We start from the raw sequence: 25,070 nt of genomic DNA, 5'->3' as shown, positions 1-25,070 counted from the left end.
GTGTGTATACATCTATGTATGCATATATATATATATATACACTTAGGTATGTAAATTTATATACATCTAGGCATGTATGTATACATATAACACACACACACACACACACACACACATATATATATATATATATATATATATATACTTATATACGCACACATATAAGTAGCTCCCTCCTTTCTACATCTCTCAGTCATCTAAGACTATAAGAGTCCCCATCTGGGTAACCCACCAGGCTGATGAAATTAGAGCCAAACCATTTCTTATCTTGCCCAGGTCACATCACTTGCCCGTCGGTGATGGAGCCAGGGACTCGAGTCCAGGATCTCTGTGTCTGAGCTTCCCAGACAAAGGCCCGCTTGCTGACCAGCTGGGCTCAGAGAAGTCCTTTGTCTGCCTTTGGTTAAAAAATAAAATAAACTGGATTATTGGCATCTGCACAAGCAGGCCTGGTGTCTGGGCTGCTCATCTGAGAATCTGCAGCTTCCTCCCTCTGGCTCTATTTTCCTAAGGGTCATTTCAGGACCTTGCTTCCCTCTCCTTCCAGAGAGTTTATCTTCTGGTCTTCCTATTCAGTGGTCCTCAGGGACAGAGGCCAGCTTGGCTTTAGGACTTAGCCACAGTCCCCTGTGTATTCTTTCTCTTTTGCCAGCCCAGGGCAGGCCCCATCATTGCAGTCATATCTAGCTGGAAATGGGTTACATGAAGCTAAATGGGCAATGACATGGGCCCACTCTCACCCTCAGACCTAGCCGAAGACTCAGGTTTAGGAGAAACGGGGTTTATGAGCATTTACCTGAAAGAAAATGGAGATAGTCTCATGCTGTAGTGTAGAGCAGGGTCCACAGCAAAGAACAGTAATTACTGGTAGGTGATCGTGTGTCCCCTCTGGGGATCTCACTGTTAGGCTTTCAGTCTAAAAACGTTGTGGGCAGAGCCTGGATTGCACACAGTAGATATGGAGGGAAGAAACACATTTCCTGCCTCTGGGGAGCCCATAGTCTAATAAAGGAGACCCCCTTACCCCAGCCTGAAGTTTGAGGGGACGGACATACAAGGGTGACCTAAGTTTCACACGCACTCTGTGATGTACTTATTGTCCCTATTATCACCCCTGTTATGAGGAAACTGAGGCCCAGAAAAATAAAGGGACTTGCCCGGCAGGACTCAACAGGCAGGACTCAAACCCATGCCTCTTACTCCTCTGCCCCCTCATTGTTGTTTGTCCCATTTCATCAGAAGATTCCTGGTGAAGCACTTTGGCAGTGTCAGTTGTAAACATTAAGTGCCTACTATGTGCACATTAGCATAGCTAGTTCTCTTAAGGGGTTATTCAAGGTGCTAAATCCACTTAGAGCAAAGGCCAAGAGTTCCTGGCTTGGGACTTTGTTCTGAATGGTTACTTATTTAGATTTAAGGCTAGAAAGTCATCAAGGCACTTAGGGTGTCAACCTCTGGTAGAAATGGGGGCCACTCACCCAGACTTTCATTTCCCAATGGGCCACAGAATGACTTTAATTTTAAAAACAGCTATTTTGTTGTATTTTTATCCATTTTGGGCCAGACCATCCATTTTAATCCTCTTGGGCCAGACTTGGGAGTATCACAAGCTACTTGTGACCCATCAGCCTCGTGTTGAACACTGATCCAGTCCAAGATCCTTTTTATATTCCAGAGGAAGGAAAATGACTTCTTCAGTGTCACACAGCCCGTAAGGATCCAAGCTAGATAAGAATCCAGATCTTCTGAGTCTAAATTTAACATTTTTTCCTCTTATGCTTGGGGATCCCTTCAATGATCCCCAGCACCATGATGGCCAATCTGCTAAGCTGTCTCCCTTATTCTCACCCCACCATCCTATTATCCCAGAGCCCCCCAAAAAGCCTAGCCTGAGTGTCAGATAAGTATTCAACATCCTGATCCGAGTGAGGCATTTAACCGTTAAATGTCTTGACAGATCCAGGTTGAGGTCCAGGGATTCCCTGCAGGTAGTGAGTGCGGGGGCAGCAGCGGCTCTCACTGTGAAATGCTGGGCTCTGCCCCTCTTGGGACAGCCAACTGGGACAGAGAAGGAGACTGCAGTTGGCCACACTAGCCTGAGGGTAAAGGCCAAGTTTTGGAAGGCTGGCAGTGATGGAGGGGCCCGGCTGGCTGGGAACAGAATTCTCTTCCATGATTGCAGACCTAGAAGGCACATTCCTCCCCTAGCTGGGCCAGGACGGCCCAAGGGGAATGAGAGAAGGCACTAGATATGGAAGGAACACTGAGAGGGTTCAGGACTGAGGAGTGGAGAAGAAAGGGCGGTACAGTGGTTAGAGTAGCAGCCTGAAAGTGAACAAGTCTGTGTCCTTGGCAAAAAGCAGGTTTGAAAGTTTAATAGAATATTTTGTAAATCACCATGTGATCCATGCTGAGTGCTTCCCAGATTTTATCTCCTGTGATCCGCTCAATATCTCTGGGAGTCAGGTGCTATTATGGGAATAACTCCATTCTACACATGGGGAAACTGAGGAAGTGAACGTTAGGTGACTCATCTAGAATCACACAGCCAGTAAGTGTCTGAGGGCAGATTTGAATCCAGCTCTTCCTCACCCCTTTCTAGTTCCGTTTTGATTACTTACTGTTGCGTGCTGTCGTCTCTAGAAGCTGCTGGATCGCTCTCTGGGAAGAGATCTGCTGTGTCTACTCAAATCTCTCCAACAGATTCTTCTTCCTGTAACGAACCGTTGTCTCCAGGCAGTTGCTGTTAACTCTTGTCCAAAGAAGTGACTTCCCTTCCTGCAGAGAGCCCCGTCAAGCCTGATGCAATTCAGAGTCTTTCTCTTCCTCTGAGAGTCCTCTCTTTTATTCTCCCAGAGAATGGGCGTGGGATAATGCAAGGGCTTCTGGGAAGAACCACTTCAGCCAATGGGCTTGCTCCTTCTACCAAGTCAACCTGAGTTCTCACCTTGTAACTATCCAGACAACCTCAGTTCTCACTTAGTAATCCTAACATCTCCCCCTTTCTTTTGATTTAGAACATAGGACAGTCATGACCTTGAAACATAAATCCATCAATATGGGAAGTATTACAGATAATTACATAAATGACCTTGAAACATAAATCCATCAATATGGGAAGTATTACAGATAATTACATAAATTACATAAGCATATAGTAACATAGTAACATAACACATGCTAGAAGTATATAACATAATCATAAATTGAAAATTTATAAATGTCCATAAGTCCATTGTCCATTAGTCTCATCTTGTGTGAGGAAGTCCAATGATTCCTGCTGGTTTTAAAGTTCTTTAACAGTCTTCTTATTATCCATGCTCTTTCAGTGTCAGATGTTTCTTAGATCTTCTCCTTTATTTTGAGGTCTTTCTCTTTTTCTGTCTCTCTCTGATGGACAAGGCGAATATGACTCGTTGGCACCCATCTGATTCCTTCTCCTGCTGAAGAAATACAAGCAAACCCTCTCCCCCAGGCAGTTAACCTATCTGGTCCCTTCCATTCACCACTTTCTGGATCTCTCCACATCACCTGGCGATTATCTAAGGACAGTGGAGATGCTCTCACTGGACACTGCCCTTCTGGTGGGTTATAAAACCTGTCTGCTGGAGCCAGTGCATCTTTGTCAAAAATTAGAAAATTAATGGTATAGAGAACTAAATTTAGAAGTTCCCTAGGGCTACCTGTGGCTCCCCCTTTCTTTTGTTTTTGGAGGAGTGTCTTAATATCTCTGTTTCTTCTCTCTACTATTGCCTGCCCTTGAGGATTAAAGGGTATGCCCGTGGTATGTAAAATCTTATACTGTGCACAAAAGTGTGTAAAATGTTTGGACGTATATGCAGGTCCATTGTCTGTTTTTATTGCTTGTGGCACACCCATAATTGCAAAAGCTTGTATAAGGAATTCAGTGACCACTCGGGCTGTCTCTTTTGCTGCTGGCATTGCAAATGTGAATCCTGAAAAGGTGTCTACCACGACATGAATAAAAGATAGACGACCAAAAGATTTATAATGGGTCACATCCATTTGCCAGATTTCATTGGGTCTCAAACCACGAGGATTCTTCCCTGGAGGGAGTGTAGGAGCATGGAAAGGAAGACAAGCTGTACAGCTTTTTACTATGCTCCTAGCTTCCTCTCTTGTGATTCCAAATTGTAAACGTAAAGCTCGAGCAGCCTGATGATATTTAGAATGAGATTCTTGTGCTTCCTGAAATAAAGGACTACTGGCTAACATGGTTAGAAGGCTATCTGCCTTTGAATTTCCATCAAAAATGGGACCTGGAAGTCCACTATGTGAGTGGACATGCAAGATATAAATCTTGCCTGGATGTTTTCTCACTTGCTCTTGAAGTTCCTTAAAGAGCTGATAAATATTGGAGGCTGCAAATTTTATTTGGGCTGTGGCAATTCTTTGTACTACACCTACTGAATAGGCTGAATCAGTAATTATATTTACGTCTCCTGGGTAATAAGTGAGAGCTAGCATGATAGCAAATAATTCATTCTGTTGAGTGGATTGAAAAGGAGTCCTGATTACTCTCTTTATGGTTAAATCATGAGAGTATATGGCACAAATATTTTCTTTGGAGGCATCTGTAAAGATTGTTGGTCCTTTAAGAGGAACCTTAGAAACCTTTTCTTCAAAAATCCATCGCCAATTATGTAGTAGCCGGGTAATCTTTAATGGAGATCCATGTGCAAAATTTGGAGCGGTGGCCAATAAAATTTGCCATTCTGGGATGGTCTCACAGCATACATTAATTTGTGCGTTAGTATAGAATGTGTATATTTTTTCAGGACTTATTCCAGATAATTGTGTTACTCTCTTAATAGCCTTTAATAAAATCCTAGCCACAAGCACTGGGTAAGGTGTAAGGCTTTGTTCTGGTTGTGCTGGGAGGTTCACCCACTCAATCACTCTGTCTCCTTGATGAAGGACTGCTGTGGGTGCCTCTTTTGTAGCAAAAACTGATATTTCCAAGGGTTTTTGAGTGACTCTTTCAACCACATTGGATAAAGCCAGTTCAACTTCTCTCAAAGCCTTTTGTGCTTCTTTTGTAAGCTGGCGTGGTGAATTTAAAGCACTGTCTCCCCTTAAAATGTCATAGAGAGGTTGTAGTTGATTGGTAGTTAAGCCTAACACTGGACGCATCCATTGGATATCTCCTATTAATTTTTGAAAGTCATTTAAGGTGTTCAACTTCTCTGTTCTTAAAGAAAGCTTTTGTACTGTGAGTGTCTTAGGATATACTTCATATCCTAAATATTGAAAAGGAGCATGTCTTTGAATTTTTTCTGTAGCTATATGCAGTTTGTAGTACTTTAATGTTTCCATGGTCCTTTGTAGACATGTCTCTAACATTTGTTCCTCAGGTGCACATCCCAAAATATCATCCATATAATGTAACAATATTACTTTTGGAAAGGCTTTTCTTACTGGAGCAAGAGCAGCTGCAACATACATTTGGCACATAGTAGGGCTGTTTTTCATTCCCTGTGGCAAAACTGTCCATTCATATCTTTTATAAGGCTCGGCCAAATTAACACTAGGCACTGAAAAAGCAAATCTTTTCATATCCTCCTTATCTAGAGGAATAGAATAGAAACAATCCTTAATGTCTATAACCCATAGAGGCCATTCTCTTGGCAACTGAGTAGGAGATGGAAGTCCAGGCTGAAGAGTTCCCATAGTTTCCATCTGTTCATTTACTCTTCTTAGATCAGTTATCATCCTCCATTTTCCAGATTTCTTTTTCACCACAAATACTGGGGAATTCCAAGGACTTAGAGAAGGCCGCAAGTGTCCTTGGTCAAGTTGTTCTTGCACTATGTCCAATAAGGCCTGAATTTTATCACTTCTTAAGGGCCACTGTTCTACCCACACTGGTGAATCAGTCTTCCACTGAATAGGAACTGGTGAAAGTGCAGGTAGGCCTTCAACAGCAGCCCTGCCTAAAAAGCCGAAGTGCTTATTTGTAATCCTATCTGCTGTAAAATGTCTCTTCCCCACAGATTGATGGGGATTTTTTCAACCACAAAAGGAGTAAAAGCTCCTGTTTCTCCTTCAAATACCCATCTCAAAGGCCTAGCACTAACTTCTGCTGCTATTGATCCTCCCACCCCAGACATATAGGTGTCTGCTTTAATCTTTGGCCAGTGAACGGGCCAATTGGCACCTCTAATAACTGTACGATCTGCACCCGTGTCTACCAATCCTTCAAATGGTATTCCGTTTATATAAATAGTAAGCATAGGTCGGTCAGCTGTCACAGCTGCTGTCCAATATATTCCTGGATTTTGTTCATTGGAGTCAAAATCTAGGCGACTATCACTAGGTTGCTTATTAGGGGTCCGTAACAATAAGCCTGATGCTACTACTTCTCCTGGTTGATAAATCACACGTTGTCTGCCTGTGTTAGTGACTGGGATATTAGATACACGTTCTCCAGTCTCCCACATCAGTGTATGGATGGACACTGTTTTGTAGGCACTCTCGGAAGGTGAAATGGTCAAGCCTACTGTGCCTGGAGGCAAAGGATCCATAGGCTCAACAGGAACAGATTTCACTTCTCCAGGGAGTATCTCGGTAGTCTCTACTGCACACAACTCTATTTTTCCTAATTTCAATCCCTTTCTTCCATCTGATTGCCTTTTGGCTGATTGATCATGTCTTAAAATTCTCTGGATGTAACCTCGGCTGCCATCATGCCCCACTTGGGGGGCTGAAGCTGGGCCCCACCTGTCATTTCCCTGTGTCAATCTACATTCGGAGGCCCAGTGGAGGCCCTTGTGACATTTTGGACATGGAGTTTTAGGTCTTCTCTCACCCTGTCTTCTCACTGTATCTCCATATCTACACTGAGCTCTTAGATGCCCAATTTTTCCACATTGAAAACATCGCCGAGTTTCTCTAGAAGGCCCTTGCCATGAGGGACCCTGTCTTTCCACATTCATCATTGTCCGGGTGTAAAAAGCATTTGTTCCCACTGTAGCACAGCGTCTTATGATCTCCTCTAAAGGAGCATCTTTGTCTAATCCCCATATAATTCTTTTGCAAATCTCATTGGCATTTTCCTTAGCCAGATGTCTGGTCATTATTTCTGTAGCTGAATTTTCTCCAATAGTTCTTTTGACAGCAGTTTGCAAACGTCCCACAAAATCTGCAAAAGGTTCATTGGGACCTTGCTGTATTTTAGTGAAAGCCTCTCCACGATCTTTCTGTCCAGGAAGGACACCCCAAGCTTTTATTGCAGCCTTAGCAATTTGTTCATATATTGTCATGGTATAATTAATCTGTTCCGAATTCTCTCCATATTGACCTTCACCAGCTAAGTGCTCAAAAGTGAATTGTGTGTTAACTCCTATTTCCAAATTGCATCTGACTTGAATTTTACATAATTCATGAAATTCCGCAAGCCATAATAAATTTTCTCCAGGTTCCAGACATGTCCTTGCTATGGATTTCCAATCATTCGGGGTTAGGACTTCATAAGACAAACCATCTAGTAACATTTTGACATAAGCTGATGTAGCCCCATAAAGGGTACAACCTTTTTTCAAATCCTTAATTGTATTCAAATCTAAAGGTGCATATCTTCTCCTTTTTTTACCTACAGAGTCAGTATTTTCAATCACAGGATATGCATGTATAAAATCACTTATATCCTGTCCTTCTCTCTTAGCTTTAACCAATGCTTTTTCTAATCTTGTCATAGGCTTAGGCTTCTTCACAGGCAATTCTGTTTGTGTTTCTGCCTCTTCCCCTCTTTCTTCCTCCATCTCTGAAGGTGGGGTTGATGTGGGCCTGTCAATAATCTGTTCTCTAGGCAGGGTTGAAGCTTCTTCAAGAGAATCATACCATAATTCCTCATTTAAATCCTCTTGCTCTAGGGAAAGATCTTGATCTTTCCTTTTTTCCTCACACTTCCTCCTCTGTTCATTTTTAGAACTTTTCCTTCTCCTACAACTTGCTTGATAGTTTAAGGCTAATTGAACTATGTTGTAGATATAAAATACTTCTGCAGAAATTGAACGAGGCCCATTTTTTGCTTGAAATTCTTTCATTTCATATCCCACTAGCTTCCATTTATCTACATCTATCTTTTCTTCCTCTAAGAACCAAGGGGATGTGCGTCTTAATGCAGCCAAGAGTTTAGCAATCTGTACCCAGGTTACAAGTAAACTCTGCTCCTCAATTATCTTGATTATACTCTCTATAGTACCACTCCTGAATGGAGCTGAGGTTGCGTCTGGGGCTGAGGTTGAGTCGGCTGAGGTCCAGGGATTGAATATAGCTAACATCTGCCCCATTTCAGCTATAAGAGATTGCTGGTTTATCCCTTAACAAGTTAAGTTCCTTATTTATCTATTAGCACACTCACTTAATCTTTAACAAAGTTTCCTCGTTACTCACGGTTCTGGGTCAGAGAGACTGAGATCTAGATCGGAAGCTTTTCCACTGGAATCAGGACTGTGTCTGTCCCTGTTCGGGCGCCAAATTGCAAAGGTCTGGTCTAGCTCCTCTTGTCAGGATAAGCAAAAGTCCTTGCCCCACGTGTGGACGCCAATTGTAGCGAGCTGTCGTCTCTAGAAGCTGCTGGATCGCTCTCTGGGAAGAGATCTGCTGTGTCTACTCAAATCTCTCCAACAGATTCTTCTTCCTGTAACGAACCGTTGTCTCCAGGCAGTTGCTGTTAACTCTTGTCCAAAGAAGTGACTTCCCTTCCTGCAGAGAGCCCCGTCAAGCCTGATGCAATTCAGAGTCTTTCTCTTCCTCTGAGAGTCCTCTCTTTTATTCTCCCAGAGAATGGGCGTGGGATAATGCAAGGGCTTCTGGGAAGAACCACTTCAGCCAATGGGCTTGCTCCTTCTACCAAGTCAACCTGAGTTCTCACCTTGTAACTATCCAGACAACCTCAGTTCTCACTTAGTAATCCTAACAACTTACTACCTTCATAATAAGGGAAGTGTAATAATGAAGGCAGAAAAAAGGAAGATGAGAAAAACTATGTGAAGGTTTCTAAGTCAAGGCCAAAAAAAAAAGGGAGGCCTGTCTTTTCTATGCTGGCCTCTCACTGCCCAGCCCGGTGAGAATATTTCCCAGACAAATGAGGGGGGTGGCAGGGAGGGGGGTCTCATGTCATATTCCAGTGCTTTGGGAAAAAGGGCTGTTTGTTCTTTCCTTTTAACCCTCGAAGCATGAGCTCCAGAGAGGAGCTGGGTGGGTTCCTGGCCCAGCTCCAGGCTCTCAAATTCCCGTGTGCAGACACAAACACCTTTCTTTGTCCTTTTCCATCTCAGAAACCCGACGCTCCTTCCTGTGCTCCCCAGGGCCCTGTCCCGCCAGAAGGGCCCCAAGCCTGCAGCACTTTGCTGGTTTCCTTTAGGCTGGGAGAGTAGCCTTCCCTCCAGTGATCCCCAAGGGGGTGTAGACTGTGCCCCTCCTCCCTAGCCCCCTGGCAGCACCATGACAGCTAGTCTGCCAAGCTGTCTCCCTTACCCAGAGCCCCGAAGCCTCAGCCAAGCGTCCTATTCCCTGAAGCATCTGGATCAACTTAATGCTCCAACCTCTTCAGATCCAGCAGACTGCAGCCATCTACGGAGTAGCTACCAGTCTGGTTGGCTGCCCTTGCTCCCAAGGCTGTCCCCATTCAGATGGTTAGGGCCCACCCAGGGCCCACCCCTTTCTCCCATCCCTTTTACCAGTACAGACTCACACGGTAGGATGGGTGATGTTGCCGATTCCAATTCTGCTTAGATTCTGGCTGTGTGACTCTGAACAAGGTGCTTTAACCCACCTGAGTCTCACCTGCCATGTAGGGTTCTTGAGAGGCTCAAATAAGGCCCTGGATATACAGCACTAAGGTATTACACCCAAAAACCAACTATTTATTATTATTATTAAATTATCTATTATTAGTATTAATCTTCTGGGTGTTTTGTTCAATTTTTCAGTAGGGTCCAACTCTTCATGATCCCCTTTGAGGTTTTCTTGGGCAGTGGTTTATCATTTCTTTCTCAAGCCCATTTTACAGATGAGGAAACTGAGGCAAGTAGGGTTAAATGTCTTACTCAGGGTGGTGGTAGTTTGCCCCCCCCTTTTTTTTCCTTCTGGGCAATTCGGATTAACTGATTTGTCTAGAGTCATATAACTAGTAAGTGTTAAATGTCTGAGGCTTCCAGGGCCGGTGCTCTATCCACTATGCCATCTAACTGCCCCTTGTCTTTCATTCTTTTTTTTTTTCTTAATAAATTTATTTGTTTTGAATACGCATTGCTTTATGAATCATGCTGGGAGAGAAAAATCAGAGCAAAAGGGAAAAACCATGGGAAAAAGAAAAAAAAAAAACAGAAAAAAGAAGTGAACATAACATGTGTTGATCTATATTCAGTCTCTGTAGTTCTTTTTCTGGCTGCAGATGGCATTTTCTGTCTGAAGTCTATTAGGATTGCTTTGGATCACTGAATCGCTGAGAAGAACCAAGTCTTTCATGCTGATCATCACACATTCTTGCTGTTATTGTGTACACTGTATTCTTGGTTCTATTTGCTTAGATCAGTATCAGTTCATGTAAATCTTTCTAAAATCAGCTTGTTCATCATTTTTAATAAAATAATAATATTCCATTACCTTCATATACCACAAGCTTGTTCAGCCATTCCCCGATTGATAGGCATCCATCCATTTTCCAATTCTTTGTTACCATAAAAAGAGCTGCTACAAATATTTTTACACATGTGGGTCTTTTTCATTTTATAATCCCTTTGGGATACAAGCCCAGGAAAGACACTGTTGGGTCAAAGGATGTGCACAGTTTGATAGCCCTTTGGGCAAATTTCCAAATTGTTCTCCACAATGGTTGGATCATTTCCCAGCTCCACCAACAATGCACCAGCGTCCCAGTTTTCCCACATCCCCTCCAATTTTTATCACTATCTTTTTCTGTCACCTTAGCCAATCTGAGAGGTGAGAGTTTTGTCCTTCATTCTTGAAAAGGACCATGAAATCAGGTTGGGGAATGCCATGACATGCAAGTGAGCTGGATTTCAATGAGGGAGGGCTGCCACCTGCCTCACTTTCCCCTCCAGAGCCCTCTGGGCGCATCAGGACACCTGGAGACAGCCCTCTACCCAGGGTCACACAAGTCCTAAGTGTCCAAGGTCAGATTTGAACTCATGAAGTTGAGTCTTTCTGACAGGAGGCTGGTACTCTGTGCCCTCTGGCACCCCCTGGTGGCCTCAGTGAGTTCTGCCCATATGGATAACTCATGATTAATTTCTACATAGAGATGGGCCCAGACTTGGAAGCTCTCACATCCATCCCTTTTTCTCTGATCAGCAGCCAGTGTCCTCCATCAAACCCTCATCATCATTCCCCAGGGGGACTGCAGCAGCTTCCTAATTGTGGTCTCCCTGCCTCCAGACTCCACAGCCTGACAAATGCAGATTTAGGCCTAGATATCCCTCTCTTACTCAAAGAACCCCGTGATTCTGCTTACCACCAGTTTGGCCCTTAAGCTCTCTATAACCCTGCTTGCCTAATTACACTTTGCTCTCCTCCACTCCCACTGTGATCTGAGCCGGCTTTATTCTTCCTTCTAAGTGCACGGGACTGTGTTTCCTCTCTCCTTGCATTTGCACAGGCTGTGTCCCTCCCTGGAGTGCCCTCCCTCTTTCATTCTGCCTCTTACAATCTCTAGTTTCCTTCAAAGTTCTGCTTCAGTTCTACCTTCTGTAGGAAGCCTTTCCTTATCCCATCATCTACTCATCCTTTACTCCCACATCATCCTTTATCTCTCCAAGAAGGGGACTGGAGACCTGGGTTAGAATCCTGTCTCAGATACTTATTAGCCTGTGTGGTATTGAGTAACTCACTTAACTTATGCCTGTTTCAGTTTCCTTATCTGTGAAATGGGAATAATGTATGACTGGGGTGGTGATAGTGAGGATCGGATAAGATAATATCTGTAAAACATTAGGCAAACCATAATGCATTTTATAATTCTCGATAATGACGGTAAAATGTCTACTGCTTCACCAGGGAAGGGACTGCTTAATTTTTGTTTTGAATCCCTAGCACTCAGCATAATAAGTGCTTAATAAATGCACGTCACTGGATTCCAATTGTGTGATTTGTTTACATTATTCTTCACTTCGATGGGATCCTAGAAGGGGAAAAAATATACTTATATTTATCTCTTGATCCTTCCTCTCTCCTCTTTTCTCCTCTCCCCTTACCCTTTCTCATATCTCTACCCTGCCCCTTCCTGCCATTCCCACCCATTTATCTCTCAGATAACCTATTGGTTCTCACGGTGGCCACCAAGGAGACCGAGGGATTCCGGCGCTTCAAGAGGTCAGCCCAGTTCTTCAACTATAAAGTCCAGGTGAGAGGTTTTTCATCATAGCCTGGGTAGATATAGCCACCCAAGGGTGCTGGGCAGGAATTGGAGGGGACTAAAGAAAGGACCTACTATTCCCTCAACTTTGCTCTAACCAAAATGTGTCTGAAGAACATTAATTTGGGGGTAGGAGGAAAGACGGCAACATCTTTCCTCAAAGAAACCCGGAGTAGAATTAATAATTAACAAAAGAGGAACAGAAAGAAGGCCAAATGGGAATTCCCAGTTTTGCTCCCTGACCATTTGCCACACATGGAAGCCGAGGGGTAGTTGTGGAATTAGTGTTACATCCTCTCTGAGTTACAAAATCTTCCTCTCTTTCTCTCTCTCATCTGCCCCTTCCCCCAATGTCCATCCAAATGTGTAGAACCAGGCCTCAGGGTATTCACTCTCCCTCTTCATCCTCCCATGCAGAAAGAAGTTAAAGAAACACATCCGACTGTCTAGTTAGCCAAGAAAGTATTGCCCATTCCATGTGTGCAAAGTTCTGTGCTGAGGACTGTGGGGAGAGGTGAAAGAAATAGGAAGTTCTCGGCCCCTGGAGAAAGTCATCACGTTTGCAGAGCGCTTTATCCATGACGTCTCCAACTGTCCTGCCTGTGGCTTGTTTGTACTGACAGAAATGATTATTTCTCCTTGTAGGAATAGCTTATTATTGAATGAGGACCAAAGTTTTTCTCCTTTTCTACTTCCTCATCTAGAACTCAATCAGTGTGGGAAATCTTGCTGAAATACTTATGCAGGTTACGGTCTAATCAGGCAGTAAAAGAAATTCCAAGTTTAGGCCAACGGGAGGATTTTTGCTTGTATTTGCTCAGACAGATCTGGGTAAATATGGATTATCCCTTTTCTCACATAGGTGATATGGAAATTGATTAGTCTCTTGGACGAAGACTCAGGTGATCTAAGTGTTCCCAAGATTCCCCTTGGAATATTGCCCAGCCTTTCATTGGGATATTCACTCTCTTATTAATTTTTAACCAATTAGAGTTGATTTCCACCCTTAGGAATACGAACTCATTCAAGGGCATGTAATCTGTGAACCCATATCTATGAGGGGTTATTAGCCTTTGAGACTGCCACTGACATCATTTTGTTAATAAACATGCTAGCCTTATTAATAAAATGATTGAATTATCCAAAAACTATGTGTTTCTAACTTTTTTTTTTTCATTTTTTGTTTTTGTTGAGGCAAGTGGGATTAAGTGACTTGCCCAGGGTCACACAGCTAGGAAGTGTTAAGTGTCTGAGACCAGATTTGAACTCAGGTCCTCCTGACTTCAGGGCTGGTGCTCTGTCCATTGCACCAACTTGCTGTCTCTGTGTTTTGAATTTTTTAAACATAACAGTACATAGTTGTTTGAATATTGTTTTCCTTTGGACTGAGATCCTCCAGAGTAGCTCAATATTTAGCACAGTATCTAGCACACAGTAGGTGACTTAATGAATACTTGACTGACTGATTGATCCTCACAAAATCTGTAAGGTAGATGCTATTATTATTATTGTTGTTGTTTTATTTGAAAGACAATACTAAGGGTCAGAGGTGTTCTGTGACTTATCTGAGATTGGACAATTAGTCTGTCAGAGGCAGAATTTGAATCTGGGTCTTTATGAATCTAGGTCCAGTGCTATGGTCACTGCCAAGCAAGAGGCTTTGTAGGCTAAGTAAAAAATTTATTTTAATTTAAAATTATTTTTAATGGGAGTTATTTTATTCCTTTTTATATGGAGTTTTCAGAATTATAAAGCGATCATCTGAGGCAAGTAACTTGAGGATTACTTTACTTATTTAATAAATGAGAAGTCTGAACCCTAAAGAAAGAAAAAAATATTCTCATCTGCCCATGGTCAGAAAGTTAGAGGCGGAGCTAGGATTTCAATCTAGAGTTCCTTTTCGGAGTCACGGGCCTGAGTTCAAATCTTCTCTCTAATACAAACTAGTGATCTTGAGCAAGTGCCCTAAACCACACAGGCTTTATTTTCCTTACATGTTAAATGAATCTCCAGCACTATGATCGCAAGATCTTTGCTGCCTTTTAAAGAGCTTTGTATTTGATCTTTCCTAATCTCCCCACACTTGCGCCTCTCCTTCCCAAATTATCATGTATTATTATCCAATCCTCTTTCCAAACCTTCCCAAGCTTCCATAAAGAATCTGCTCAAATCTCACTTGAAGCAGGAAGTCTGTTTACCATCCTCCGCCCTTGTTCCATCCCCACCTGCCTCAGACATTTTCTTCTGTCTGTACTGTCTGGATCTTGCACAGATCTTTACACTTTGAATCTCTCTCTCTCTCTCTGTCTCTCTCTCTGTTTCTCTCTCTCTCTCTCTCTCTCTTTCTCTCTGTCTCTCTCTTTCTCTCTGTCTCTCTCTCTCTCTCTCTCTCTTTCTCTCTGTCTCTCCTCTCTCTCTTTCTCTCTCTCTCTTTCTCTCTGTCTCTCCTCTCTCTCTTTCTCTCTCTTTCTCTCTCTCTCTCTGTCTCTCTCTCTCTCTCTCCTCTCTCTCTCTCTCTCTCTCTCTCTCTCTCTCTCTCTCTCTCTCTCTCTCTCTCTCTGTCTCTCCTCTCTCTCTCTTTCTCTCTGTATCTCTCTCTCTCTCTCTCTCTCTCTCTCTCTCTCTCTCTCTCTCTCTCTCTCTCTCTCTCTCTGCAGTTTTTCTTTTGTATCTGCCTTAATACAGTCCATGACATACAGTACTTAACATCATCACTTAATAACTTAATAACATCACTTACTCAGTTGACTTTCTGACTAGTACAGATCTGGGGCAGCTGCTAAAAGAACAATTGTGTTTCTGCATCAATATTTATAAAATGTATAAGGTGTGCACTCAAACTATCATCTTTTCAAGAAATATTATTAAGATTAGAGCTGGCATTTTAAACAGCAAGCACCAAGAAACCACTTAAAGCATTTCAACTACACAAGTTGTTTTGGTTTTTGTTGTTTTTCAATTCCATGGAAATGCCTGTGGCTGGCTGTCTCTAAAGCAAAATTCTCTAAAAAAGCTTCCCCACCTACCCTTTTCCCTACCAATTAAAAAGAAAAATAGAAGACAGAATGATGCTATTATACTATGGTGAATTGCTCCAAAAATATAATCGTTAGTTTAATGATCTGTCCTGCAACTAGCTAGGTGACCTTAGGCAAACCCTGATGATTTTTCAAAACAATATTAATGAGGGGTGGGGCAAATATTTTTCCATTTTGTGGATAGGAAAACACACAAATGATGTGCCCAAAGTCAAGCAATTCAGTAGTAAAGGGAAGAGGAAGATGTTTCGAAAAGATTCCCTTCCAGGGTTTTTAAAATATTATGTTATTCAGTCATTTTCCAGTCACTAAGTCACTCAGTGAATTTGGAGTTTTCTTGGCAGAGATAGAGACATTAACTTATCCGGCTCATTTTACAGAGGAGGGAACTGAAGTAAACAGGGTGACATGACTTGCCTAGGGTCACACAGTTAGGAAGTATCTGAGGTTATATTTGGGTCTCCCTGATTACAATCTCAGCACTCTTATCTACTGCACCATCTAGCTGCCCTTAAACTGTCTGCCAGAGGGCTAAGATTACATACTTTGAAATTTTATATTGTGATACTATGTAATTTGTGTAATTTTTATATCTCACAGTCAGCATGTTTTGTTATTTTAAGAAAACCCTTGGAAGCATCAAGACCTGTCCTCTGTAGAAAAAGGCATTTGGGGAACTAAAAATGCTGTCTTAGCAGTTGACATGACTAACTCCACTTTAGCCTGTGTTTGCCCTTTTTTGTGGCTATGTTAGGTCTTAGCAGGCTGTTTCCTTTTCCATCTCCCTCCTAATCATTTTATAATTACAAAAATGGGCTCTAGAAACTGAAATAATGAGGAAGGAGAGAGTAATGTGTTAGAAGACTAGAAAGATAGAAAGTTTCTAAGCCAAACAGCGGACTTTAAATTGAATCCTAGAAGTAATAGAGAGCCATTGAACTTTGGAATAGGAGGGTGATGTGTTAGACCTGTGGTTTGAGAAGATTATTTTGACATTTGAGTAGAGGATGAATTGAAGAGGGGAGAGAATCGAGACAGAGAGAACAGTTAGGAGATTATTGTGATAGTCCTGGAATAAGATGAAGAAGGCCTGAATAACCTGGTGCCTGTGTAGGCAGAGGGAAGTGGGAGATTTGAGAGATTTTGTAGAGATAAAAACAAGATTTGACAACTGAATGGCTCTATGGGGTGAGTAAGAGAGAGAAGCTGATGATACCAATGTCACATATCTAGTGACTGGGTTGACCTCTCAATAGAAATCGATTATTTAGGAAAGGGAGTGGGTATGGGGGGAGGGGTGTGAAAAGATGATTCTTCTTTGGACATGTTGAGTTGCTATGGGATATCTAGTTTCAGATGTTCAAAAGGTAGTTGGTTATATGAGCCTAGAGCTAAGGAGAGAGAATTTATTATCTCACCATAGAGATGATAATTATATCCATGGGACCCACTGACCTCAAAGTATAGAGAGAAAAGAGAAGAAGGACAAAGGCAGTCATTGCGGGGAGACACCCATGGTTGGTAATAAAATTGATGGCAATCTCAAAAAGAAGACAGAGAACTAAGAGAAAGCAATATCCAGAAATTCTGGAGAAGAGAGGCTGTTGGGGAGAGGGAGAGAGACAGAAACAGAGAGGCAGGGATGGGAGGAGAGAGAGAAGAGAAGCAGTGAAGGGGGAGAAAGAGAAGAAAAAAGATTAAGAAGGAGGAGAAGAAGAGAAGGAGGAAGAGGAGAAAAGGAGGGAGAGAGAGAGAGAGAGAGAGAGAGGAAGAAGAAGGAGAAGGAGGAGAAGGAGGAGGAAAAAACAGAGGTGGAAAGGGCTGAGAAAAAGCCATAAGACTGGCAATTGTGATATGTTTATCGTTTGCCCTGCCTGCCCCCAGGGTTTTGCTGAGATAAAATACTTGGGTTTTTAATAAAGGGCTATAAAAATCCAGGTTGTGTTTACTTGCCCCAAGAATGTTGATTGTTGCCAAGTTGTTCCTTTTGGAAGAAACTGGAGCTGCCCCATCTCTGAATACAAATTCCTTTTAGGAAAGAGCACATATTTTAAAGCTATTGGGGACCTTGAAAATAATTCACTTCAATTCCTCATTTTATGGAGGAGAGAACAGATCTAGAGAGGTGAAGTGACCAGAGTTCTCTTCCCCAACTCCAGTGCACAGACCAGCCTCTGACCCCAGATCTCTGCCATCATCTGCCACCTCTGCTCTTCTCCAGCATCTATCCTAAATTTAGATCAGGGGTTCTGAACCTGTCAACTTTTTAATATTTCAATAACTGTATCCCAACGTAACTGATTTATTCTGTCATTCTTTTAATTTTATACATCGAAAGATCAGTTTGGAGGAGGAAGGCCATAGGCTTCCCCAGACTGCCCCCCAAAGTCCAAGACATAACAGAGGATCCCTAATAATACAGGGGGGGGGCTGGGCTGGCAAAATGTCTTTCTTAGCGTTGTGGTTTAATTTGTCTGTATCTCCAAGTCTGTGCTAAAGGTACCTTTCTTTGGCAGGTCCTTGGCCTTGGAGAGGACTGGCAAGGTGGGGAGAAGGAAACTACCTTGAGAGGTGGCCAGAAAGTTCGGCTCCTGAAAGCTGCTCTGGAGAATTATGCAGATAAGGAAGACCAGGTCATCCTCTTCACAGACAGGTGAGATGTCCCCAGGCAGCTTGGCTTGTCATGGAAGGGTTGAAGAACTCAGTCTTCCCTAGGGGGAAGTGAGCACTCAACAGGCCTTCCAGTGGTCACAAGGAGGGCTGAACGGATTTTTTAAGAATTATTTTTATTTTCATTGCTATCTTTCATTTTTCTGTCATTTTCATCTCCAGATGGAGCCTTCCCTCTTCTCTTGCCATTGTGAGCATTCCTTGTAACAAAGAACAAAAAGAAGGAAGGAAGGGAGGGAGGGAGGGAGGGAAGGAGGAAGTAAAAAAGGAAGGGAGGGAAGGAGGAAGGAAGAAAGGAAGGGAGGGAGAAAAGAAGGAAGGGAGGGAGGAAGGAAGGAAGAGAGGGAGGGAGGGAAAAAGGGAGGGAGGGAGGAAAAAAGGGAGGGAAAGAGACAGAGAGAGAGACAGGGAGAGAGATGGGGGGGGAGAGAGAGAGAGAGAAAGAGAGAGAGAAAGTGAGAGAGAGAGAGAGAGAGAGAGAGAGAGAGAGACAGAGAGACAGAGAGAGACAGAGAGAGACAGAGAGAGACAGAGAGAGAGAGAGAGAATCAGTTATATGCAATCAACCAACCCATCACAAATACTCCAGATCTCCTACCTCCTGTAAGTCCCCATCACTGCAGAAAAGGGCTGGTGCATTTTCTTAATCAGACAATAATTACTCAGGTTTGAGCCTTCTGTTTTCTGATTCATGAATCTGCTTTTCCTAAGAAAGGCCTCTGAAAGGAGGGTGGGAGATAAACCCAGCCAGACTCTGGCTTTGAGTGAAGGGCATGGTGGGGTAGGAAGGAAATCTAGGCAAGACCTATGTAAACATATCTGCCTTAAGGCCCAGTAGAGAGAGCCCTGGGCCTGGAGTCAGGAGAACCTGAGTTCAAATGTGGCCTTAACTACTCACTAGCTGTATGACCCTGGGCATTTTCCTCAGTTTCTTCATTTGTAAGATGAGGATAATAATAGCACCTGCCTTCCAAGGTTGTTATGAGGATCACATGAATTAATAATTGTAAAGCAAAGGGAAGCTAGGCAGTTCAGTGATTAGAGTAATGGCATGAAGTCAGGATCACCTGCATTCAAATCTAGTCTCCGAAACTTGGCCCTTAGTAGCTTATGGCCTCACCAAAAAATAATATTTGTAAAGCACTTGTACTATGTAACTATCAGCTATTATAATCAAGTATGGCCCTTCTTGCTCAGGGCCATCCAAGAGATTCCCATGGCACAGGTTGGCCCAGGCCATATGCCTCTTACAGCTGATGGCTGCTGGGTCATCACAGATTGTAAATTACCTCTGGACATGAAGGACCCCAAGGTCAGACCATGAGAAGTGATCAATGGAATGAGAGATGAGAGGAATTGGGAGAGGGGACATGTTAAGTGTCATTTCTTTCTCCAGCTCATTTTACAGATGAAGAAACTAAGGCAACAGGGTAAACTGACTTGACTAGGATCACACAGATAGGAAGTGTCCATTTCTCCTAATTTCAGTTCCAGCACTCCATGCACTGATCCACTAGCTGCTTCTAGCAGGAGCTATATAAATACCTATTCCCTCTCTCCATTTTGTCTTCTATTTGTCCCTAGGAATCAGGACCAGGGACAGCAGGTAGAGGATGCAGAAGTGCAAACTTAGGCATTTTACTGGGAAATTTTTTCATAAAATATAATATATCTGTATCTATAATAACCATTATAGATGTCCATAAGTGCATTGGGCTGCCTGAGAAGGTGGTGGGCTCCTACTTCTCAGTGGAGATTTTCCAGGAGAGGCTGGATGACCACTCAGTATGTGTCTAGTACAGCCAAAGTAGCCTCGTCTCTGAAGATGGAAGCTCTGTCACTGTATGACCTTGAATAAGATCTTCATCTTCTGTGTGTGGCTCTCAGTTTCCTCACCTGTAAAATGAGGTCATTTAGGTTTCTTCTAACTCTAGAGCTATCCTATAAGATATTATCTGATGGTATCTATAGGATAGCTCTAGAGCATCATATCCAATAAAATATAAGATAATATCCTATAGTATCATGTCCTATAAGACACTATGTGACCCTGTTTCCCCATCTGTAATAGTAATAATATCTAGGACTTATATATAGTCTTTTAAGGTTGAATAAAGCACTTTACAATTTCTCTCATTTGATCTTTGCAACAACCCTTGGAAGTAGGTGCATTTTATAGATTAAAAAAAAACAGCCTAAGAGTCATTAAATGAGAACTAGATGGCTTTTGAGATCCCTTCCCACTCTAAATCTATGGTTCCATGATCCTCCAGGTCACCTTGCCTCTCTGGGCTTTAATTTCCTCATTAGGGAAATCAGGGGATTGGACTAGCCGCCTCTGAGATCTAGCTCTAGGATTCCATGACTGATGGGCAAAGTCATTTCTTTGTGAAAGATGTGCTGATACTGTTTTTGTTTTCTTGTGTTTCTTTTCAAGATGAGTGGAGTTAGCTAGTCAGAAATCAGCAGATCTGTGAGTGCTCTCTCTTTCTTTTTCAGGCTGTAATGTCCTATTATTGACCTTTCTGGGCCTCAGTTTCCCCATCTGTAATAATAATAGCTAAGATTGATATATAACCCTTTATAAGGTTTATAAGGAGGGAAGTCCTGATGACTCCCCCGTCTTGTTTTTCGCTGGCCTGTCTCCACCACAGGCCTCTGATCCCCCCCCTCTTATCCCTCTCCAGCCTCTCAGACCCCACTCCTCCTACTCATACCCCATTGTGTCCTCCTTCCCCCCACAGCTATGATGTGGTGTTTGCATCTGGCCCCAGAGAACTCCTGAAGAAGTTCCGACAGGCCAAGAGCCGGGTGGTCTTCTCAGCTGAGGAGCTCATCTATCCTGACCGGAGGCTAGAGGTCAAGTATCCCCAGGTCCATGATGGGAAGAGATTCTTAGGCTCTGGAGGTAAGGGACAAGAGAGTCCTTCTGCCGGTGATGATCACAAACTGGACCATGTCCTAACAGCTTAGGGGATTGGAGCCCTGGATTGGGAATCAGGAAGTCTCAGTTTGAATCCTGCCTTGGAGTCTCTCTGTGGCCTTCAGGTTTTTTCCAGCCCTTAGTTTCCTCATCTGTAAAATGGATGATGATGTTCTCTGTGGGGTCTGGCTCTGGGATCTTATCAGGTGGCCCCACTCAGTTATGTCTAAGGCTATTTTAGGGCACGGTAATGGAGCTCAGGAGCCCAGGACGAGAACAGTAACAGGCTATTCCAGGATATTGATAAGCTTGTGTATTGTAGGAGAGCCCCTGGGACTGGGGCGGGCCTTGAGACCCTGTCCCATAAGGATCAATAGAAAGAACTGAGTTTGTAGAAGAAAAGGCATCGTAGGGACACAATTAATGTCCTCAAGTTTTAAGGCTGCTCTGTGGGAGGGGGATAGCACTTGTTCGATGTAGCCCCAGGGAATGGAGGTTGCAAAGGGGCATATTTGGGTATGTCAGGTCATACTGCCTAAGACTGAGAGTTTTCCTCAAGGAGCGGTGGGCCCTCCCCCACTGGAAGGTCCAAGCAGAGACTACAGGACCACTTTTTGGGGACGCTGGTGATGGCACTGGTTGGGCTTAATGGCCCTTGGCACTGCTGCCAAATGGCCCTTGGCACTGCTGCCAACTCCGGAGCTCTCTGAGGGTTTTCTGAACCAGTTGGGCTCTTTGGGAAGTTGGTAAAGAAGGAATGTTATCGGACATGGAGTATTCCTACACGAGGTGAGCTGAGCAGGGAGGAAAAAGATTGGGTCTCCATCCACACCCTTCCCCCCTTGTTTCCCTCCCAGGCTTCATTGGCTATGCCCCAAACTTGAGCAAGATGGTGGCCGGCTGGGATGGCCAGGACAGTGACAGTGACCAGCTCTTTTACACCAAGATCTTCTTAGACCCGGAACAGAGGGTAAGAGCACATGGAGGAAGAAAGCTGTTCTCACTGGATTCTCTGGGGGAGTCGCTTTGGGCCAGCACCCTGGACTCTCGGGTCTCATTACAGGACTGCCACTCCAGGCAGCCCTGTGCCAGTCACTTCTTCTGAGGGGAGGGCGAGAGCAGGGAGCCGGGAGACCCTGGGCCAGTGGGGGGGGGGTCCTGGGCTGCTGGCCAGCTTAGTTTTTCCTCTTCTGAAGGAGAAGATCAACATCACCCTGGACCATCGCTGCCGAATCTTCCAGAACCTGGATGGAGCCTTAGGTGAGTGACTGGGGCAGGGAGGAAGGTGATCCTGCAGGACCCCTTACCCCTTGGAGGGAAGGAGGGAAATAAGGACATATACATATACATATAACACACACACACACACACACGCACACACACACACATGCACACACACACACACACACACACACGCACACACACACACGCACACACACACACACACGCACACACACACACATACACGCACACACACACACACTACACAAGGCATCCCTGCACTCTGAAAGTCTTCTCAAGAGGGAGAAAGTGCTGGGTCCAGAGTCAAGAAGACCTGAGTTCAAATGTTGGCTTAGATACTTTGTACCTGTGAGCGAATCAGCAATCACTTAACTTCCCTGAGCCTGTTTCTTCATCTGTAAAATGGGATAATAATAGTAAGAACACCTCCCTCACAGGGTGGTAGGGAGGATTCAGTGAGATACTAGATATAGACTACTTTGTAGCTTTAAAGCATTCTCTACAGACTAGCTATTTTTATTCTTATTATCATTAATAATATTATCCTTGTTAAAGAGAGAATGCCATAGAAATGAATATATTTCCAACTCTACCACTCTATTAGCTATGTGACTTTGAGCAAACCACATCACACCTGTGAGACTCCCTTAAAGTGATTTTTAAACTTTAAAGCAGTGCTCCCCAAACTTTTTAAATAGGGGCCAGTTCACTGTCCCTCAGACTGTTGGAGGGCCAGACTATAGTAAAAACTCTCCATCCCTCAGCCCATTTGCCATAACTCGGCGGGTGCATAAATGTCCTCAGTGGCCGCATCTGGCCCACGGGCCGTAGTTTGAGAATCCCTGCTTTAAAGTGTTACTTAAATGCTAAAGGACTGAACCTCCCAGGGAAGGAAACTCCATTCACCAAAGCAGGTTGGTGTTTTATCTATAGCTCATAGGTTTAAAGAATTAACTGGACCAGTGAATGGTTGAATGACTTACCCAAGTTCACACAGCCAGGATGAGTCAGAAGCAGGACTAGAATCCAGATCTTCCTACCTGGAAGAATCTACATGTACTAACCATGCTGCTTTTCATAGAAATGGTGGGAATCATCATCATTTCCATAAAGTGGAAATCAGCAGCGTGGCTTCCTGGGTAGCTGGCCTTAAACCAATTAACTCGCAGGTCCATTTCCAATCCCAGCCTTTAATTAGAGATTGTAAGAATTTTAGCTCACATCATTCCATGAGGTTTACCAGGATCTTTCCTCCCCACAGCCCAGTGACAGGGAGCAGTAGTTCAGAGATAAACAGACTAAGATTCAGATCAAGTTACTGAGCTATGATCGTATGGTTACTAAATGTAAGAGGCGAGATGAATCCAGGATTTCTTATTTGACCTCAGGCCCAGTTTCTAATACAAAATGGTGTCGTTGGTAATATTTATCACTCCCTTTATAGGGTTATTGAGAGGAAATATAAATAAATAGACTATAAACCAAATTACTAACCTGTGATCACATGATTATTAAGTACAAGAGGCAGGTTTCGAATCCAGGACTTTTTAACCTTAGGTCCTGTTTATAGTACAAAATAGGATCCTCAGTAATATTTATCACTCCCTTTAGGGTTATTGAGAGGAAAATGCTTTGTCACCTTGAAAGTGATGTATAAATGTCGACTTTTTTATTATTATTTTTAACAGATTGGTTCTAGGGCACAGATCAGAATACTTTGTGTGTATAGAGCGTATTATAAATTTCACAATTTTTATCGCATGTTTACACACTTTAGTTGTTGAATCCTCAAATCAGCCCTCTGAGATGGCAGTGAGAGGAAATTGCTCTCCCCTGACAGATGAGGGAAGTGAAGCTCAGGAAAGCAGCATGCTTTGCCCAGTGTCCCACAATGAGTGGAAGGACATGATCTGGGATCTGGGTACACTGAATTCTGAATGGCTCTGGGAACCTAGAGAGTAGGCAATACTCCGGGGCTTCCACTCTGGCTTCCTGAGACGATACGGAAGCCCCCAGCACTCTCCCCAGGACCACAAGCAGGCGATAACCTGGGCTGTGATTTCTAGATGAGGTGGTACTCAAGTTCGAGACGGCTCAAGTCCGAGCGAGGAACCTGGAGTATGACACCCTGCCCGTCCTGATACACGGCAATGGGCCCACCAAGGTAGGACGTCCCCTGGCTCTTAGGGAGGAGGAGGAGGCTGCCTGAGCCTCTCCTCCATTCCTGGCCCGATGGGCCTGGGGCAGACTAAGATTCGGCCCTTCCTTCCTCCCGTGCTTGGCGCTGCCATGCATGTTTAGCCTGGCTTGTCAGTGCTTTTCAAGTTTCATCTTCTGTCTCCATTCTGCCATCTCAGCCTTGGCTGGGGAAATGAACCTTACTGAGAGTGGGGAATTCATGGCCTATCTGCACATGAAGGACCTCACAGACACAGAAAAAGCTCCTAGAGCTTATACCCGGGCTCCAGGCTGTTTGACCTGCAGCAGAGATGGCCTGCACAGCATTATTCCGGTCCACTGGACCTGGCACATAGTAAGCATTTAATAAATGCTGATTGACTTATTAACTCTGTACTCTTTCATCCATTGACCTGCAGCTGAAATCTCCTGTATGCATCACCTCCACCTAAATTAAAATGTGAGCTTTGGAGGGCAGGGGCCTTCATGCTTTTCTGTTTCAGTATTTCCCAGAGTGCTTTGCACAGCATAAGTGCTGATTAATCCATTCATTCTCTCCCTCATACCTTCATTCATCCATCCTTCCATTCATTCTCTGCCTCCGTCAAACAATGGCATT

The 25,070-nt window shown here is 43.6% G+C and overlaps 1 protein-coding gene across 1 annotated transcript in view; it reads left to right on the top strand.

Moving 5' to 3' along the window:
- PLOD1 (procollagen-lysine,2-oxoglutarate 5-dioxygenase 1) overlaps positions 1-25,070 on the top strand; it is a 51,594-nt gene that overhangs the window by 4,677 nt on the left and 21,847 nt on the right. Inside the window, exons 2-7 of the mRNA XM_074306249.1 lie at positions 12,297-12,388; positions 17,955-18,091; positions 20,853-21,016; positions 21,889-22,001; positions 22,228-22,291; positions 24,340-24,437. Coding sequence (XP_074162350.1) covers positions 12,297-12,388; positions 17,955-18,091; positions 20,853-21,016; positions 21,889-22,001; positions 22,228-22,291; positions 24,340-24,437 — 668 coding nt within the window. The remainder of the gene's footprint in view (positions 1-12,296; positions 12,389-17,954; positions 18,092-20,852; positions 21,017-21,888; positions 22,002-22,227; positions 22,292-24,339; positions 24,438-25,070) is intronic.

This window comes from Sminthopsis crassicaudata, chromosome 3, assembly GCF_048593235.1.
Source record: "Sminthopsis crassicaudata isolate SCR6 chromosome 3, ASM4859323v1, whole genome shotgun sequence".
Taxonomy (NCBI): domain Eukaryota; kingdom Metazoa; phylum Chordata; class Mammalia; order Dasyuromorphia; family Dasyuridae; genus Sminthopsis; species Sminthopsis crassicaudata.
Note: the sequence above shows the minus strand (reverse complement) of the source record. Positions and strands in the feature narration are given on the sequence as shown.